The sequence below is a fragment of the Nelusetta ayraudi genome, unplaced genomic scaffold (genome assembly GCF_046127955.1).
Source record: "Nelusetta ayraudi isolate G7.1 ecotype Tasmania unplaced genomic scaffold, CSIRO-AGI_Nayr_v1 ptg000021l, whole genome shotgun sequence".
Taxonomy (NCBI): domain Eukaryota; kingdom Metazoa; phylum Chordata; class Actinopteri; order Tetraodontiformes; family Monacanthidae; genus Nelusetta; species Nelusetta ayraudi.
This window is the reverse complement of record NW_027466071.1, coordinates 4,224,142-4,243,616: the sequence shown is the minus strand read 5'-3', so window position 1 is coordinate 4,243,616 and position 19,475 is coordinate 4,224,142. Positions and strand designations below refer to the sequence as shown.

The window sequence follows — 19,475 nt, the reverse complement described above, 5'->3', positions numbered from 1 at the left end:
AAGAGAGAATCTAATATTAATGGAAGATTGATTTGCAATGTAATACTAGGATCCTCACCTGCTCCATGTCAGGGAAGTGCTCCAGGAATTGAGAAACATACATCATAATTGACTGCTCATCTGGTGAGCTGATAATCACGTCTAGGTGGAAGAGAGACATGAAGTTGAAAGCAGATGTTCAGAAATAAGATTGAAAGAGGTTTAGCATTGCTCAAGTACGAGACTCCACTAATTTAAATGACAGAATGCCAGTAACAACATGAGGTTTAATCTCATTATAACTCAACCACCAAACCAACACATAGGAACAGTGATTCTTCTCGTTACCTTCTGGCTCCAGCAGGCGTGGTATGCCCAGACCAAAGTGGGCTATTCTGAAGGCTTCCTCCAGGTTCTCTCTGGCGCTCCTCAGTAGTGCCTTCCTCATGTCCACCAGGCTGGGATCAATGGACTTAATGACAGCCAGGAACACCAGACCACTTCTCCAACTCCTCCCAAAGTCCAGCACAGCCACACCAAACCTACAGCGGTGGCAGACAAAAATGAGTTGGTTATACAAGTATTCTGAAGAGATTACTATATTTATACACTTATACATACACACCCACACATACATAAAACAAGTTTGTCAATATACATATCCACATTATTTTTGCTACAAATATAGACTTATACTAAAAAATTATCTATCTATCCACAGTATCTATCTATCTATCTATCTATCTATCTATCTATCTATCTATCTATCATCTACTCAGCCTACTAACATCTCCTCCACTGAATGCAGAAGAGAGAGCATGTGGTTTGTGGGTGACTGCACTGGAGAGGATTCATAAATGCATGGGCTGTATGATGGTGATGATAAATAAAGTGCTGCAATCTCCATGTCCATGTTGATGCTGGCGTAATAAAGGATGGAATGGATTTTGGCAAACTATAACTTGTTAAAGAAAACTACAGGCAGGGTGTGAAATACAGTGGGTCCAGGGGGGTCCGCAGACCTTGCTGTGGTGTCTTGTGAAGAGCCTGGTCTAAAAATATAAGCAGCCTTCACTCAAAGCAGCAGCAGCAGCAGCAGCAGCAGTAACAGTAAATGGTAACACCAGTCGCAGTAATGGCAGCAGTAACAGTAACAGTAACAGCAGCAGTAACAGAAACAGCAGCGGTAACAACAGTCAGCAGTAGCAGTAGCAGCAGCAGCAGCAGCAGCAGCACAGTAACAGTAACAGCAGCAGTAACAGCAGGGTAACAGCAGCAACAGACGTACTGGCGTGTTCTCTTCTGGACCCAGTGCAGCAGCTTCTTGATGGCTCTGCTCTGCTCTCTCTGGGCCGTGGAGGCCAGCTGGTCTGGTGGCGTCAAGTCAAAGCTGGTGGGCGTGGTGGAGAAGCTGGAGGAGGAGGAGGTGAAGCTGGAGGAGGAGGAGGGGAACTGGCACCTGATGTTCCCAGTCAGCTCTTTAATCTGAAACAAGGCATCAGAGTGAACATCTATAATGCAACAGTGCTGAGAAATCACACAATGAAATAAACAAGTCTCTTCAGGTCGACTAACTTCAATGTTTTTGACACAGAAAAATAACAAATAAAGATTAAAACTATTCAGTGAATAATGGAGAGTGACAAACTGGTGTGTTCATTAGGCATAGGGCACATTAGACAATAATAAGACACAAAAAAATAAATGTTGGACGCTAATTTAAAAAACATGGTTTCTAAACTAGACTTGTGTTTGAGTAATAGTAAATAATTTCTACTCATAAAGTAGTAACTCACAGATATCTTAGTGCAATTATAAAAATGTTAGATAGGTGCAAAATAGTGAGATTTGGCAGAAAAAATGTTGAAAATTATCAAGTGCAAGGATTCAAACAAGTGGTTGCGAGGAGAGCACTTGCTCCCCTAGAGCCCGTGTTTGATGATGCACCGAGGTTGATGGGACTCAGGTTGATAAGAAGAGAAGCAAAGAGTTTGTGTTGGTGTGTATATCGGATCTATAAAGGTTCGTATTGAGCAGAAAAACAGTGGTGGGGTTCCATGTCTCCCAGTGAGACTCTTCATGAGGACGGTGGAAGATTGAAAGACAACTGTTGTAGGAAATATTAAAACCAGCAATGACTAAAATCGACGCTAACTGACTCATTCTCACTCTCGCTCCTACTTGCCAGAAGATTATTAGCGGCCTCTCGCTAGACAGTATATTACAGGCAAAGAAACGACAACCTGAAAAAAGAGGATGATGTTCCAGATGAGTCCCAGGATGATGGAGGAGTGTCCGTCAGCAACATCAGCTGCATCGATACTGACCAGCTTCACCTAAGCAACACACACACACACCTCTGTTTGACTCTGACTGGACACAACGTCAATACATCAATACATCAATACATCAATACATCAATACATACATCTGACGCACTCACGTTTCTTTGCTCCAGAAAAGACAAAACCTTGGCAATGTTGTTGAGTCTGAAGATACGGTGGGAGGACTTCTTGAAGCCGTGGAGCTGGAATATAAACAGAGAGCATTACTAGCAAAGTACATGAACAGCCACGTCAAAGAAAAGCAGAGAGTCGACAGTGCTGAGTGTCCCAGTGAAGGTCTGACCAGCTTGCAGCCAGAGAGCTCCTCCAGCAGAGCCATGAGAACGTGTCCATCCTGGACGTCCTGGAACAGGTCCTGGACCTCAATCGGTGGGTCGCACTGAGAGGGATGGAGGAGACAGAGAGACAATTAGAGGAACAACATTGAATGAATTCAATTGGATTTTTTTCATTTTTGATTTTATCCATTTATTTCGAACATGAAGGAAAATGAGAAAATAAAAGGGATACAAAATCAAAACATACAAAAGATTTTTTTGTTTTTTAATTAAATAAAAAAATAGGATAAGTAAGCAAACACCAGTGAAATATACATTACAATAATGTTATTCATGTCTGAAAAGGGGTAGGAGGAAGTATAAACTTATATGTACCCGCCCCTAAACTCAAATAAATATACAAACTTATAAACTAAATTAAGTTTATACAACTAGATGACAGAAAACACAAAACAACAAAAGACAACTCCAGTTATAATATATATATATATATATACATATATATATATATGTATATATATATATATATATATATATATATACATATATATATATACATATATATATATATATACATATATATATATATACATATATATATATATACACATATATATATATATATACATATATATACATATATATATACATATATATATATATATATATATATATATACATATATATATATATACATATATATATATATACACATATATATATATATATACATATATATACATATATATATATACATATATATATATATATATATACATATATATATATATATATACATATATATATATATATATATACATATACATATATATATATATATATATATATACATATACATATATATATATATATATATATATATATATACATATATATATATATATACATATAATATATAATATTATTCAATACAGATATTAACATGAGAGGTCCTTTAGTGTCACATATATTTAAAGCCTTGTGCGTTAACTAAACTACTTTTGTTTGAAACTGATCAGAGGATGGTGCAGCTGATTGGCTGCTGATATTGGCTGTCCCACGTGAGACTGACATAATGCTCATGATGTTTGAAACATTAGTTCAAAATGAAATGAATTCCTGGCCAGTGTTCTCAGAGGGAGCCGCACTGTCAGACTGTGTTACAGCAGAGAGACGCACACACAGGTTGTCCTCCTCTAGTCTGAAATCATCGTCGCTTGTGTAGGTGTTGCAGCGGAGGTGACAGACAGACGGCTGAGTGGAATCATTCCAACCTTCTCTAAATGCAGGTTGATCCAGCGGGTGAACGTCCTCTTCTGCACGACTTCTCTCTCCACTGCCACACACACACACACACACACACACACACACACACACACACACACACACACACACACACACACACACACACACACACACACACACACACACACACAAGAAGAAGAACAAGGGTTCAGACATCAGACAGAAGAGGAAGCATTCAAGAAGCAGGAGCTTCTCAAACATGTTGTGTTATAAATAAAGGCTCCATTCAGTCATTGGGAAGAGGAAGCAGGAGTCCCAGCTCACCATAGCTTCACTCACTAAGTGCCAGTGTTTGCAGTGTGACTATAAGATCACCTGTGTCACTGTGAGGGAGTTGATGTGTGGTGGCTGTTTGGGTTCATGGGGTCTTAATTTCCAGGTGCTGCTATTGCAAAGGTGCTGATCGTGACCTCACCAATCGCTTCACTTGAGAACTGTTTGTAATCCAAAGGTGTGTTGTCACATCAAGCCACGAAGCAAACAATAAAGTCAAGGACCAGCAGCTTTGCCTTCTGGGTGTGGCGTTGGTCAACCCAGTCTCACCAGGCACTCCAGGGTGATAAAACAAACACACCATTCCTCTTGGATGGCTTCACAAATCGGCAGGCGCGCACATCAAAACAGCCAACACACAAAAAAAGAAAGGAAAATACACCACCTTGTGGGAAAATAATGTAATAGCATTCAAAACAAGTAATACTCACCAAACATAGGACACTCATAATACACATCAAGGAAAAATAAACGAGTGGCAACAGCGCTGCTACAATATTACCAGGGTTATGTGCTTTTGCTACAGTGAGTTACTCCTCCCATGGCTGGCTGTTTGTGTGCAGGCTCACTGGAGTGTTGGGCTGATGGAAACACTCAGTTCTAAAGGATTCACTCTGCAATGGTTCAGTCAAGGTGAAAGTTTTACTTTGGCTTGGAGGATCCCTGAAGGGCCACAGATCTCATGTTGAGTCTCCAGGGTGAGAACTACAGTGGCTTCCAGTACCCCCCCCCCGTCATTAACCATGAGACCCCCTGAAAGCCTCAAAGTTGAAGGGGGTCTCATATTTTTTCAAAAAGATATATATACATATATATATATACATATATATATACATATATATATATACACATATATATATATATATACATATATATGTATACAGTATATACACCACATCCACCACCACTCTTCTATGTGCTGTAAAATGTAGTTTTCAGGCAGGCCAGTGAGCAGCATGGCAGCTGTGAAGCACCCACACAGTCGCTCCTCCTCCTCCTCCTCCTCCTCCTCTTCCTCCTCTCCATCTATCAGACACCATTTCATAACTGACGCCATGAAGCTGATATGAATCATCACTGACTTCCAGGGGCACGGAACAAACAAACAAGGCCTGGAACAAGTTTGCTGGGCAATGCTTTGACGCTGATTATAAATACATTAATGAATATGAATGCGTAGAATGCATGCATGATTCATACAGTCATGCTGTTTGTGTCGTGCGTGTCGCCTCCTCTGATCTTTTCTGTCCGGCCCTCGGTATTAACACATCAGAACAGAAACCAAATGACTTTTATTTTAGTGGGACGACACTCACACAGTGTATTTATAGATCGTATATCAGGCTTTTACCAATAGATCAGGGCAAATGTTACACACTACCTTCTGAAAGCGCACGACTTTTGCAGCTGATGGCCTGAGTCAGAGGGCTTTCTGACGTCTTTGTGAGGTCCACAGTGAGCTCAGGCTCTCTCTCTCTCTCTCTCTCTCTCTCTCACACACACACACACACACACACACACACACACAGGACACGTCATACCTAAGGTGTTGTTTGTACCTGATGCCTAATGTGCAGTTATCAGTATAGTCAGCTGTCGTTCTCTACACATTCTTTTGTGTATTTCAAGTACACAGTTGTACATGACAGCTAAATGTTGTTTGCAATTTGTAATGGCCACAGTAACACCTCAGACTGAGTGAGGGCTCTCGAGGGGCTGCTGTACTGGAATCATCCACTGACAACCAGGAAGTTGCCCAGAATATCATTCAGAGGAAACACTGAGGAATTTCGTACCTTAACAACACACAATCCGAATTGTGGACAAACTCTATTTTGAAGTGCGACATCAGACTTTTCTGAAATCAAGTCAGTGACGGAGGGAGGCTCCCCTGTGAGTTGAACTACCGCCCTGAGGTGCAAATGCCTCATTAATATTCGACGTAAATTTTGTTGTTTTTTTTTTGTTTTTATCGTTACCGACAGCGGTTATGTAAAGTTACTAAACTCGTATTCAACTATGTGTCTCTGCAGAATGACATATTCCTTCACTTATTATCCCATGAATACTGTCAGACTTCGTGAAGCAAAAACGCCAGAGATTAAAACCTCCTCGATCCCTCAGAGCCCTGGTACTCGGCGGTTACCGTAATACTCAGAGTACACAGCCATGGCGGAAGTGGAGTGTGTGTTAGCTGCAGCGGCTCTGGGTTCTTGGAACCCCACTGGAGGAGGATGGTTCGGGTCCAGGGAGGCGGAGGAGCTCCTTCCTTCCTACCTTGCAGGTTCTGGACTCGCATGTCGCTGATCTGGCCGATGAATTCCTCCCGCTCGAACCAGTCCTCCCACTCGTGTCCCGCCATCAGGCCCGGCTGCTCGGCACCACCAGGACCCCCACGCAGCTAGTCCTGGTCCTGGTCCCGGGAGGAAGACTAGGGATGGCTCTCTGCTGGAGCTGCTGCTGCTGCTGCTGCTGCTGCTGCAGAACACAAGTTGTCCTGCCGGGACGGTCGGAATGTTCGGGGCAGTGGTGGAGGAGCTCGGTGGTCGGTAGTGCGGTGGTGTTGAGGAGGAGGAGGCGGACAGGAAGCAGCAGGAAGAGCTGCGGAGAGCGGCCGGACCTGCTGCTGCCTTGAGCTCCGAGGTGGTGGGACGGACCAGCCGCCCACGTCACTGCTGCCTGCCTGACTCTCATCCAGGAGGGTCGGTGTTGTTGTTTTGTATTTGGAATCAATAAAGTACATCTATCTATCTATCTATCTATCTATCTATGAATACATACATAAAAACATAAATGAATAAAAACCACACCCCCTCTCAAAACAAACAACAACAACAACAACAAAAAAGACACCAACAAAACAGAAACGTAATATTACAAACACTATTTTACTAACTCTATTTCCAGGTTTATCTGCTTAAGTGAAATCAGTCCTCATTAGAGTGAACAGTAAGGCACACACAGGTAAGTACACACTTCATATATACGGCTAATTACTTTTTCCATTCATACAGTCTTTAATCGCAGCAGCGTATTGATCAAATCAGCAATTGATTCAGAATCTGCCCTTTTTTTCTTGTGAATGTGATAGAAAACTTTGTCATCATCCAGATTTTCTTCCAAAATAAAATATAATTTTCTTTAAAGAATAACTTGTCCTGTCGCTGTCTTGGTATAATACACACATCAGTCCAGAATGCTTTTGAGAATGCACATTGATTAAAAAAAATAAATAAATAAATAAATTCTCAAAATCATTGTTTACACTAAACTTCTCAACAACCATCAATACTTTCTGCTAGTTCATTTCTCCACATGATGAGCATCATAAATGTTGTCATAAGAGTTGCATGGATGTTGTTATCGCTGCGCACAACGAGGTTTGAGGCTAACTCCGCCTACTTCTCGATTACGTCATTTCCTCCCTCCACCAATGCCGATTTTAGACAAATCACTATAGACGTATATTCTAAGACTGATGAATGATAAAATAAACCAGACTTTGATTATCTATGAAGCCTTAACATCTCCAGAAGATGGATGAATGCACCCCGAGTTGTTGATCATTTCGATCTGTTTTTTTTCCTAATTGAACGTTTTTGAACGAACGTGTTCATTAATATAACAATTGTAACATTTCCCACATCCATATTCCTTCAATTAATGAATAAATGTATGTCAATAAGTATCAAAATAGTCGCACATTGTAACCGTTTATGAATCCAGATTGCGTCCACATCGGCTTCCGTAGTGAGAGGAAATTATGTAACCCGGAAGTAGGCGGAGTTCGCCTCAAACCTGGAAGTGTGTAGCGACTGCCAGTGAACTGAGCGACTCACTGAGATGGACAGAGTTACATATACAGAGGACAAAGGGGTAAGATAATCATAATTTCTCTTGTGGCAAGAATCAGAAGATAAACACAATAATGGCGAAATGTTCGTCATTCATTTCCATTGAGTGCCGTGCTTGGTTTTGCGTGACACTTCTATTCTACTTTTTCCTGGGTCTGTTTCATGAGCACGTTGACAGAAAATCTCGAAGGAAAGACAGTCAGAGTCTTTGACTGAATAGCAGATGTGATTATCAAAGAGCAAACAGCGCTGTGTCCTCGAGAGTTTCTCCACCAAACCTCGTCACGGTTCATGTCCACATTCTGACATTTGGAGGCTCTCTCTCTCTCTCTCTCTCTCTCTCTCTCTCTCTCTCTCTCTCTCTCTCTCTCTCTCTCTCTCTCTCTCTCTCTCTCTCGCATGTGTGTGTGTGCAGCAGATGTAGTTTGATAGAGAGGTCACCTGGCAGTGGGACAGCAGGTAACGGTGATCACATCATGAATGTCCAGCAGATATAACAGAAATATCAGGTTCATTCTGTGAGGGAATCAATGAATTGGTCAAATTAAATTGAGTGATATTGAATTGTTTAGCATGAAGATCATTAATACACACATATTTTGGATGCTCACTCATCTTTACATTGAATGTTGGATAACTTCATTGTGATTAAGCCCAAACAGACTTTGCATGTAACTTTTGACTTTGGTGGTCTTCTCTGAGACGACCTCTAGTGGAGGTAGGTGGGTCTGCATGCAGTCTGCAGACCAGTGTGTGTCTCCAGTCCACTCCAGTCCTACTTCTCTGCAGAGGTGGCAAAAGTAGTCACATTATGTACTTAGGTAAAAGTACGGATACTTGTTCACAAAAGTACTGATCCAACTCCTTTACTCAAGTCAAATTAAGAAAGCCCAGCTGTCTCTCTGTTTGTCCAGTAACTCCTCACAGTGGGCGCTGCTCCAGCAGGTTTTCAGACTGTGTTTTCTAGCACTTTCATATTTCTTGCTCCTCTGTGTTTGTGTTGCAGCATAGGTCATGATGGCTGGTAAACTCACCAGAGTCTCCTCTGTGTCCACGGCACTGTTGGCCTCCGCTGGATTCTACCTCTACATGAAGCAGCCGGACCTCAACGACCTCAGCGTCGTCCGCTTTGGACGCGCTGCCGTCACCGTGAGTCGCTGCTGTTTACCTTCACTTTAATCTCCTTCCTGCTGCTAGAATACTAATAATAATAATAAGAAGAAGAAGAAGAAGAAGAAGAAGAATTAAAGCTGCAAGCACAGTTGATGGACCTTTTGTCATTTGTATTGCGCATTTAAAGGCGTCTCAAAGCATCTTTGTACAATCAGGAGAAAACCAACTGAGCCCTCCAGAGCAGCAGGGGGCGACAGTGGGCAGGAAAAACTCCCCTGTAGGAAGAAAGCGAAGGACAGATTTGCAGAATTTATTTCAGTGGTGCACTTGCCATAATGAATGTGACTGTATAATAATGGTGTGTAAGTTGTGGGAGGGTTGAATTTTGAATGAGCAGTTAAAAGTTGCAATGTGTTTCTAGTGAAACAAGTTGTAAAACTTTTCCTGGCCAAGCTTGAGTTTTTATATTTTAACACATTTGTGTACTTATACAATACAAAGTGATTGTTCTCAGCGTTTTTTAATCCACTCTACACTTTGGAGAGTTTTGTGGGGTTTTGTATTGTTTTTTTTGTTTTTGTTTTTTTGCTTTTTCCATGCTTTTCGGGATTCATGTTTGCACTTTGCTCAGTTGGACCGCTTTCTGCATGTCTTCACATTGAAAAACGTCTCTGTTTGTCTCCAGACGGCCGCCATCAGCTACGACTACCTGACAGCCTTCAAACACGTGGAACATGGCACAGACCAGTACTTTGAGCTCAGGTCGAAGGTAGATACACTTCTTCTTCTCTCTTTATGGCTCTCACATGAGATGATGCTGTAAAAATTCAAAAGAAGCCGTCCTTTACATTCAAAACTACAACAGAAATACGAAAAAATAAAATAAAATGCAATTTCCAGTTTGACAGAAATTTCAATAAATGGTTGAATAAAACTAAATGTGAGCCCCGTCACGAATCCTGAAGAACACTTCCTGTCAAATATAAACCCAAGTACAAGAACCAAAATATATTGTTCAACAGATACATGGGACTAAGGTTAGTTTTGATGTTATTATTTAGTTATTACCTGGCTCATTCCTATTTACAGATGATGATCAATGAAACTGATGGGAGATGGGTGATTCTCTGTCAGTGTGGTTGCATGTGTATGTGTGTTTATATGTTTGTGTGGTAGATGGTCTTGTGCATATGCTTATGTAGGTTCACGTGTGTATGAATGAGGGCAGGTAAATGTAGGTGTATGTATGTTTATGGAGTGAAAGCTAACGAGCTAACAAGCTAACTAGCGTCTTCTCACTACTTTTCCAATAAGTCACTCGCTGATTTTTCTGTTTGAATAATTTTACTTCCATAAATTGTCTTTCTGTACTATTAATGTGAATGCGTTGCTTCAGCTGGGAAGCGTTGTCAAATCTGCATATTTGAAATAGAATTAAAAACAAAAGAAATCCAAGTAAAATGGAGAGCTGCATCTCTGACCTGCTGACGCTGAATGGAGCCTCGCAGTCACTCTGTGCTGACTGACACAGTTGTGTGGCGCTAACGTCCCTGTGTCATGTGATGAGACCACAGAGTAGCTCAGGTTATCAGGCTCTGTGTGAGTCACCATGAAGAGGCTCCAGCGATTGTGTGCTGGTGCTGGAGGTCAGAGGTCAAACTGAACACAGTGATGCAGCATTGAGCTGCGATGCTGCTGCACACTAATGGAAGAACAGAAGTCAAGTCAGTGTGAATGTGAATGTGATTAAGTCCAAGTTGAAGACTCTTATTTTCTCCTGTGCTTCCGATTGAGTGCTTTTGCCCATCTTATTATATTGTATACTCATCTATTAATTTCTCCTTTATTACTGCTCACTATACTGCACAGGATGTGTTCATTCACCTCTACTGATGCATTGAAGCCGTCTTCTTCTGTCTTTGAGCTCTCTTGTGTTCTTTGCTTTGAAATGCTGTTAAAACGCTGAACTTGTCAACCATGTGACGCTCATTACAAGCCCGGTGTATGAAATGCACTCTGGCAATAAAGCTGCCTTACTTTGCCTGGTGGAGTCCAGTAAGTGGCCAACTTTTAAAGCTGCGCCTCAGTTCAGTTTCAGAGGATCTCGATCACAATCTCGATGCTCTCCTGAAGACCAAGGGGCTCATCTGCTAATCTCCAGCGACGTGTCCCAGCCTCTGCTGCCTCATCATCGCCCAGATGACACTCATGTCAAAGGCTCCCAGGAGAGCCCGCCGCCCTTTCACTGTGTCTTTGTGTGTTCCTCTCTGTGTTCATAATGTGTGTACTGGGTGCGAGGGGGGGCTGCCTGGGGGCTTTAGGGAGGGGGAGGGGCTGCGGGGGGGTAACAAAGGTTAAAGGGAACCAATTTCACGGCTTTTTATTTGCACCCCCAGGAGAGTGGCTCTCTGTGCATTATCACTGTCAGCTGCCTCAACTGGGACCCACATGATAAAGCACCGCCCCACACACACACACACACACACACACACACACACACACTTAGGCAGAGAGTGTGTGATATGGAGTAAGATTGTTTTTAAAAGCCATCTTGTGTTGATGCATCACTGCCACTCCATTTATAAAAGGGATATTTTTTTATTTTTGCATATTTGTAAAAGTTGTATTTTGCAGCCACTTCAAAAAAAACATTTTTACATTTTCTTTATCTCTTGCGTGCATAATCACGTCGGGTTCTGCCACACTGTTTCACTGCCATGTCACGTGACATGAGACCGATACAATCTTGTGAATCTGTGACTCTTGTGGAGGGATCTTCTCTGCTGGTGGACTTTAGCTTTGGTGAAGACAGAGCAGCAATAACAAACTGCTGCAAGCTTTTGACCATCACATGAATCTCGCTGAAATACGCATTCTGACTTAAATCAACATTAAAAAAAATGTTGTTGTTTTTTTTACCAAGACCTCTGCTTTGTTTCGGGGTTCCTCATTGGGTGAAAATGAGTGTGGATCTTCTTCCAGGTGCACTTGCGATCTGCGGAGCGTCTGAGGGACCTGTGCTGTGCCAACCGGGGAACCTTCATCAAGGTTGGCCAGCACCTCGGTGCTCTGGATTACCTGCTGCCTGAAGAGTACACCACAACGCTGAAGGTGCTGCACAGCAAAGCTCCTGAGAGTACCATGGAGGAGATCCAGCAGGTGGTCAGAGAAGATCTTGGCAAGGAAGTGAGTCACAGTGTGAGAGTCAGAAGATCAAACTCTGTTGTCCATTCGTGGCCTGACAGAACAAAATATTTACTATGTGGAAAATAGTATAGCTTAGCAGCCACAATGCAGTGCAATTAAAATGAATATGAATACAGACTTCTTTTTTTTTTCAAATGGCTTAACATTTTAAAATCCACAAACATAAAGCAGGTGCCTCATTTAAAGGTCCCGAAATAACAATGAGAAAATAATTACTTGGAATTCCTTTTTTATCCTAGTACTATTTTTTTCATTCTATTATGACAACCACTGCACAATAGCACAACACGTGGTGCTCACCCTAAATGTTTTATTGTGAAAGTGTCTTCTGATCACGTGACCCTGGCCTTCCTGTACAGTCCAGCTACTCCAGCCTTGTTTTCTCTGTGTGTTGCAGCTATCAGAATTGTTTGTGGCATTTGAGGATAAGCCTCAAGGTGCAGCCTCCTTGGCCCAGGTCCACAAGGCAGTATTGCATGATGGGAGAACGGTAGCGGTCAAAGTTCAGCACCCTAAAGTTCAGCGCCAGAGCACCAAAGATATAATGGTGATGGAGGTGAGTGCACTGAACTGGCTTGAAAACAAGATAAGATGAAGACTTCAAAGGTTATAGTTGTAACAGTGGAAGTATGCGCGATGTGTTTGCTGTCCAACTGAATTCCCTTAAGGATATTAAAGTGGTGTTGAATTGTGGAACCACCACTGCATCTAAAGACTGTTTGATAAATTCACTCTTGCAGATTTTTACTTAGAAAATATGTTGTGTGCATCATTGTTGTACACCTGCATACACACTTTGAATTAATACAGGTTTTTCGTGTTACCGCAAGGTGTTGGTGAAGGTGGTTCATTGGCTCTTCCCAGACTTTGCGTTTACGTGGCTGGTGGAGGAAGCTAAGAAGAACATTCCATTGGAGCTGGATTTCCTGAATGAAGGCCACAATGCTGAGAAGGTTTCCAAGATGCTGGCCCACATCTCATTTCTGAAGGTAGGACTTGATCTTCTGAAATCATCCTTTACTCCCACGTCTTGAGGGTGTCTTTATCCACACTGCCCTGCGTTGTATTCCCGTCCCGTCACGTGGACTTGAACTTGACTTTGGCAGTTTGCTTCTTTGATCTGCGTCAGAGATTTGAGTAGAGAAGTGCAGTTTTGGGAAAGTCCACGGTGAGTCAATAGACGTGGACTGAGGTGGATTTGCTACTCGCTCCCTGTGCAAGACCACAGGAGTTGCAAAGAGGAGAGCCATCAAGTCCACCAGAGAGGCTGCAGTGAAGCTCCAAGTGGATTTTGATTCAAAGGTGCACAATGTAGGATTTACCTTCCAGCAGAACTCTGTATCATGGTGACAGAGCTCCTCACCTGGTCTCCAGGGGACCAGGTGAGGAGCTCCCTACTGCCCTCTGGAGGAAACTAATGTCAGCAGATGGTGCTCTCTTGTTCACAACCCGAAGCTTAGGTGAGGGTTGAAGTGTAGATGGACCGATTAGTTGAGAGCTTTGGCTCAGCTCCTTCGTCAACACAGTGGAGTTTTGCAACGACCGAATTACTGCAGCTGCTAAACCAGTCTGTTTGTCTTTCTCATGCTGAATAGTTTCCCTTCTTGGGAAGAAGACCTCGGGGTAGTTAAACTTCTTCACTCGATGCAGGTTCTCGATCAAGAGCCATGGCCTCAGATTTGGAGGTGCTGATCTTCCTCCCCGCAGCTTCCCACTAGCTGCAAACTGCCCCGCTGCATGCTGCAGGTCTTGGCTCGATGGAGCCAACAGCACATCATCATCTGCAAAGAGCAGACATTAAATCCTGTGATCCTCAAACCAGACCTCCCTCCAACCCCTGTCTGCGGCTGGAAATTATGTCCATAAAATTATGAACCAGGCAGCAAGAAATGGTGGATCTCATGTCGAGTATTTATTGCTTTACTTGAGAACAAAAATCATGAAGTTGTCACTAGACAGGCTGGTAGGGATACTGGGTTCAGTACAATATGTTTTTCTTATTAGTTTAACTACGGTATTGAAAAGAAATCTTGTGTTGTTTTTAATGTCATGGGTACGAGTAGTGAGTAGTTCTCATACGCAGGGTCTGTTTGTGTAATCCAAAGCCGTGTGTGTGTGGAGGAGTTAAAGGGGCTGTTTTTCCTGCTTTTTCATTCTTACTGTATCTGGAGCGCAAGGTCATCGAAGGTCGACTTCAGATGGGCCCTTAACTATGGGCTCATTTCAAAATAAACCGTCCATAATTGTGTTTGTCCTTCCAGGGTCAAGCACAGGGCTCAAGGGAACCATTGGTGTCTTGTTGTGTACCAGTATTGTCAGACCACTGCTTTTGCATGGAAAATTTGACCCACTCAGTTGTGTTGTTGTTTCCAGGCCTTGGCTGAACTACGTGACTTTCTTGTGGTCCGGCTATTTCTGATTGAGGTTTGACTGGAAGATTCTAGAACTCTAGTTTGCTTCACACGATTACTTGTCCCACGCTCGTTCCCTCTGAAGACTGACATGCATTTTAATGTCTGGCTATTTGTCTGTGTTGCCATCGGCTCCCAACCTTTTATTTATTTCTCTATGTAACAGAGACATAGCTGTGCAGGAAAGGCTACCTGTGAACACCGCAGTGCTTTTAAAGGATTTGTGTAGAACAAAAAAAAAAACTTAAGTCGCTCAGTTTCTGACAAAACTGACATGGAAACGCAGCGGCTGTTACTGTACTGCGCACCCCGAGCTGATTGGCCCAAAGAGAGGCCCCTGGTAACCTGCAGTCCATCCTTGGTTTAGAGACGGTGGCAGCTCAGGGTGGTGGGGAGAAGTGGGACAAGGCAAAGACAGAAGGCAGAGGTGAACGTACCACCAACTCTTTGGCTGTGTAGACGATGGGCAGGCTTGACTTGATGGAGACAGAGGATTTGCATTCATCATAAACTTTAGGTTTAACAGTTGAAATTTATAAATGGAGTTTAGTAGAGATTAAACCTTTGTGTTTGTCAAATGTTGTCCCTGCTGTCAGGTTCCTGTTATTCACTGGAACCTGTCAACCAATAGGATTCTGACCATGGAATTCATTGAAGGGGGCCAGGTCAACGACAGGGACTACATGAAGAAACACGACATCAACGTCAACGAGGTAACGGAACTTCTTCCTGTTCCAGTGTGTTGAATCACATTCAATGGAACCTCAAAGCACTTTGTGCAGTCACAAGAAAAGCAACTGAAGGTTGTACTTGACTCCGCATAAAGCCACAGAAGATGGTTGATTGGTTTATTGATGATGATGATGATGATGATGATGATGATGATTCTTCTTCTTCTTGAGAGAGCGAGCTGTTTCATTAGAAGAAGCTCTGAGAACTGCCAGCTGTGTTTTGTTTCAATATTGTTTCTCACTATGTTGACAACAGGTGTCGGAGAAGCTGGGCAAGGTGTACAGTGAAATGATCTTTGTCCATGGTTTTGTTCACTGTGACCCACACCCTGGTAACGTGTTAGTCCAAAAGTGCCCCAGCAGCAGGAAGAGCCAGATTGTCCTCCTGGATCATGGCCTCTATCAGGTAGGAATGTGAGCACCATCTCCAACTGTGCAGTCTCCAGGCCATTGTTGGAGAGCCTCAGTCGGTCGGCTGAATGCTGGATGAAATTTCATTATTGCTGTCTAAATCAAATGGGTTTCTGTTTGCTATCAGCGGGCCTCATGCAAGAACACAGATCAGATGTTCAAGCTGCATCACTCTTTGTTTTACGGTAGAAATCAATCAAGCCCTGTGTCTTTTTACATTGGAACTGTTTGACTCTCTGTGAAGGTTCTCAGTTCATGGGACTGTAGAACGGTTTCAGTTTATCAAAAACCAGTCCAGTTGCCTCAGCTTCCGCCTTCTACTGGTCTCCTGGCAGATGAACCAACTACAGTAGTTTTGGCTCTCAGTGGAGAAGTATTCTGCTTCTCACTGAGCCTCACTGTCAACATTGCTCCTCCATTCCTTCCAACGCTGCTCTGCTCTCGCCTCCTCTCAGGTCCTTCAACCTAAGTTCAGGTTGGACTACTGTCGGCTGTGGCAAGCACTGATCAAAAGCGACATGGCCGCGGTGGAGCGTTACAGTCGCAGACTGGGAGCTGGAGATCTGTACCCACTCTTTGCCTGTGTGCTCACCGCACGCTCCTGGACCTCCGTCAACGCTGGCATCACTTCAGTACCAGTGACGCATTCTGAGGTCTGAGCTTCCGTCCTGATGTTGTGATTGTCTGAAATCCCCCAAGAAAAGCCAAGCCAGCAATACACACACTGGATTCACTCCTGAATTAGTTTTGTGAACTCAGTGCTCAGTCATCTGGCTCAGTTCTGAGTTAAAACCATTGACTGCATGTCCAAGCCTCACCCCCTGGTCCGTCAACACCAGTTTCAAAGCCAAGACATGGCCTGGTTTCACCGTCTGCAGCATCTTGAACTTCCAGTTTGTTTTGAAACTGTAATATTCCATGTTTGGGTGGGTGGGTGGGTGGGTGGTACCTGAGGTAAGCCATGATTGGAGCGAGTGCCCAGACGTCCGCCCACCCAATGGGAGTCCCACTGCACTTACAACTTAAACACAAGTTACTGCAGTTGTGCATTGTTAGCAATTAGCTTATTTTCATGTTAGTGGTGGGACTCCATTTAAAAAAAAAAAATCCAACTAATTATGGCTTTGTAATGAATTAATCGTAATTAATCTTATTTTAATCACGTATCAATATTTCAATTGGCGACAAAGCTATGAAGTAACTTAAGTACCAATACTCTGTCACTGTACTTTAGTAGGTTTCTCAGGTATCTGTACTTCACTCGAGTGTTTCTCCTCCTGCACCCTGTGTGTTTGTCACTGGCAGGACACTGAGATCCGGACCAACGCGGCGCTCTACCTCCCTCAGATCAGCGAACTGCTCAACAGAGTACCCAGACAGATGCTGCTCCTGCTGAAGACCAACGACCTGCTGAGGGGCATTGAGACCACCCTGGAGACCAGAGCTTCCTCCTCGTCCTTCATCAACATGTCCCGCTGCTGTATACGGGCCTTGGCCAGGTGAGGAAGACGATGATGATCCTGCAGCTCTGCCTCCTGCTTCCAGGGAGACCCTGTGAGAGCAGCATGCAACCAGTGGTCTGGCCTCTGTGGGAATGATATTAGTATTGGACCAATGAGAACAATGGAAATCATCAAAAGCAGTTCATTTACCTAATGTACATTATGTACGTACATTCATATATATTTATATACATACAGGTACTACCCAGAAAATTAGAATATCCTGAAAAGGTTGCTGTATTTCTGCAATTCAACTTAAAAGGTGAATGTGACATATTATATAAAGGAATAATATGTAAATCAATATATTTCACGTTTTTATTTATTTGGATTTTGCTGACCAGGTCTTGCAGCTGATAATGTTCTGAGTTTGTGGGTTTGTGGTTTTAATAAGCTGAAAATCTTAATCAGCAAAGTTACAACAAGGAACTGCTTGAGATGTCAATTTGCGTGGAATGGAAAAATAAAATGTGTTGCCTTCATCTTTTATGTTAAATTGCCAAAATAAAACAACTTTTACTGGATATTCTAATTTTTCGGGTAGTACCTGTGTATAGGTGTATATGTCAATATTCTGGAAGAAAAAAAAAAGTCAGTATTCTGCACAGAATATTGATTTTATTCAGTATTTACTCCACTCATCACATGGTCTGCTTCTGCTCTCAGGCACAAAAGAAGCGGTGCTCAGTCTTGGAGCAGGTGGCTGGGCATCACGCTGAAGGAGTCCCTCAACCTGTGGGCCATTACACTCTATGAACTACTGTTGTGGACCAGGAGCTCCACGCTTGGACAGTGGCTCAGCTCCCTTCTATCTTTCCTGCTCTAACACATCTCAGTGTCATTCTCAACATCTCAAGGGTATTTTATTGTACACACAAAAATAATGTATTTATTGCAACATTTTATTTAATTACGTATCTCTGTTATTATCATCTCTCTCTCTCACACACACACAGCTTACTCTGTTGTCTGCTTCTAAGGGGTTTCTTGCATGTCTCTCTATCATTGAATGTCTGCTAAGCTTCAAGCATTGCTTTTTGCTGGGAGGAGAAATGCTGTCTGGTCTCATGGTTCTTACCTCAAGTCTACCTGCAACCTGCAAGACTGTCAGATTTCACCTCTGTGTTACAGATATTTTATTTATATGTTATAATGTGCCAATTCACCTGCTATTGGACTGCAGTTATCAAAATGTCTACTCGATGTTACCTGAAGAAAGAAACAAATAAAATTTAACCCATTTATTTTACCAACTCTTACCTGTTAATCTGTGGTTTTTCCATCTTGTGATGGATGTCTGTTTGTTTCGTATTGATTTGCTCCATTCGATTAGAGAATTTTGGCCTTTTTCCAGCTGGTTTTTGTGCGGCCTGGGAATTTCTAGTGTACAAATGCACAAAGATTGGCAATTGTGAGTTTGTATTTGTACATTTTTTTTTGTTGCATTTACATTTAAGCTTGACTTTTTTTTTCCCCACATGTGCAAATAATTGCGCACTTTTTTCATCTTAAAAGTTTTGAATGTGGCTAACTTAGTGATTGAATTGAATTACTTGAGTTTGCTGTATTGAAAAATATTTAGATTGTATAATTGTGCTAACACACACAAGTCGGTCTGAAATTTGGTCGTTTAAGACACGAGTTTGAACCACGAATAGAGCATTTATGTTAATGTCTGCACATCCACACATATTGTGTGAGTATGTACATACACACACACACACACACACATGTGCAGACACTACATGTGAAGCTCCCTGTGTATCAGAGGGCAGGGCAGGTGGAGCGGGTGTGACTGGCGGGTGGGTGTTTCACTCCCTGGTTCGCGTGCTGCTGGTGGGAACGTGTACAGTCTGTTGTGCGCTCCCGGGATGTCACGTGTAGAGGGCGGGCCAGAGTGGTGGAGCTCGCGCGCGCGCGCGCACGCGTGTGTGTGTATGTGTGAGTGCGCGCGCGCGGCCGCCGTGGCTGTGCTAATGGGTCTGTCTGTGCGCGTGAAGCCGCCGTCGGTGGGTTCCGTCCAACACACCGCCGCCTTTGTACCGATGATCCGCAGCCACGACGCG

General features: G+C 42.9%; 2 protein-coding genes across 4 annotated transcripts in view; one reads left to right on the top strand and one right to left on the bottom strand.

Annotated features, from left to right (window-relative positions):
• Nucleotides 1-6,858, bottom strand: part of clmna (calmin a) — a 38,760-nt gene extending 31,902 nt beyond the window's left edge. For 2 of the 3 annotated variants that reach the window (XM_076027727.1, XM_076027726.1), the window contains exons 1-8: nt 6,458-6,858; nt 3,877-3,938; nt 2,608-2,703; nt 2,423-2,506; nt 2,223-2,315; nt 1,268-1,464; nt 328-521; nt 59-141 (exon numbers count right to left, since the gene is read on the bottom strand). In XM_076027727.1, the coding sequence (XP_075883842.1) occupies nt 59-141; nt 328-521; nt 1,268-1,464; nt 2,223-2,315; nt 2,423-2,506; nt 2,608-2,703; nt 3,877-3,938; nt 6,458-6,542 (894 nt within the window). In that variant the 5' untranslated portion in view covers nt 6,543-6,858. Of the gene's footprint in view, nt 1-58; nt 142-327; nt 522-1,267; nt 1,465-2,222; nt 2,316-2,422; nt 2,507-2,607; nt 2,704-3,876; nt 3,939-4,011; nt 4,449-6,457 lie in introns of those variants that run through there. The other variant, XM_076027728.1, reaches the window with a different exon arrangement.
• A 1,074-nt stretch (nt 6,859-7,932) lies between these two features.
• Nucleotides 7,933-18,668, top strand: adck1 (aarF domain containing kinase 1). The gene is made up of 11 exons (XM_076027737.1): nt 7,933-8,056; nt 9,041-9,183; nt 9,833-9,916; nt 12,130-12,333; nt 12,752-12,910; nt 13,185-13,343; nt 15,362-15,478; nt 15,753-15,902; nt 16,363-16,560; nt 17,213-17,406; nt 18,076-18,668. The coding sequence occupies exons 2-11, from the start codon at nt 9,049-9,051 to the stop codon at nt 18,233-18,235; spliced, it is 1,560 nt and encodes a 519-aa protein (XP_075883852.1). The 5' UTR covers nt 7,933-8,056; nt 9,041-9,048; the 3' UTR covers nt 18,236-18,668.
• Nucleotides 18,669-19,475: the final 807 nt, after the last annotated feature.

What these genes read in the sequence shown, in the direction of transcription:
- adck1 (XM_076027737.1), top strand. Translation starts at nt 9,049, where the DNA reads ATGATGGCTGGTAAACTCACCAGAGTCTCCTCTGTGTCCACGGCACTG. An exon ending in TTGGACGCGCTGCCGTCACC is followed by an intron (nt 9,184 to 9,832) that starts GTGAGTCGCTGC and finishes GTTTGTCTCCAG; the next exon opens with ACGGCCGCCATCAGCTACGA. An exon ending in TGGATCATGGCCTCTATCAG is followed by an intron (nt 15,903 to 16,362) that starts GTAGGAATGTGA and finishes GCCTCCTCTCAG; the next exon opens with GTCCTTCAACCTAAGTTCAG.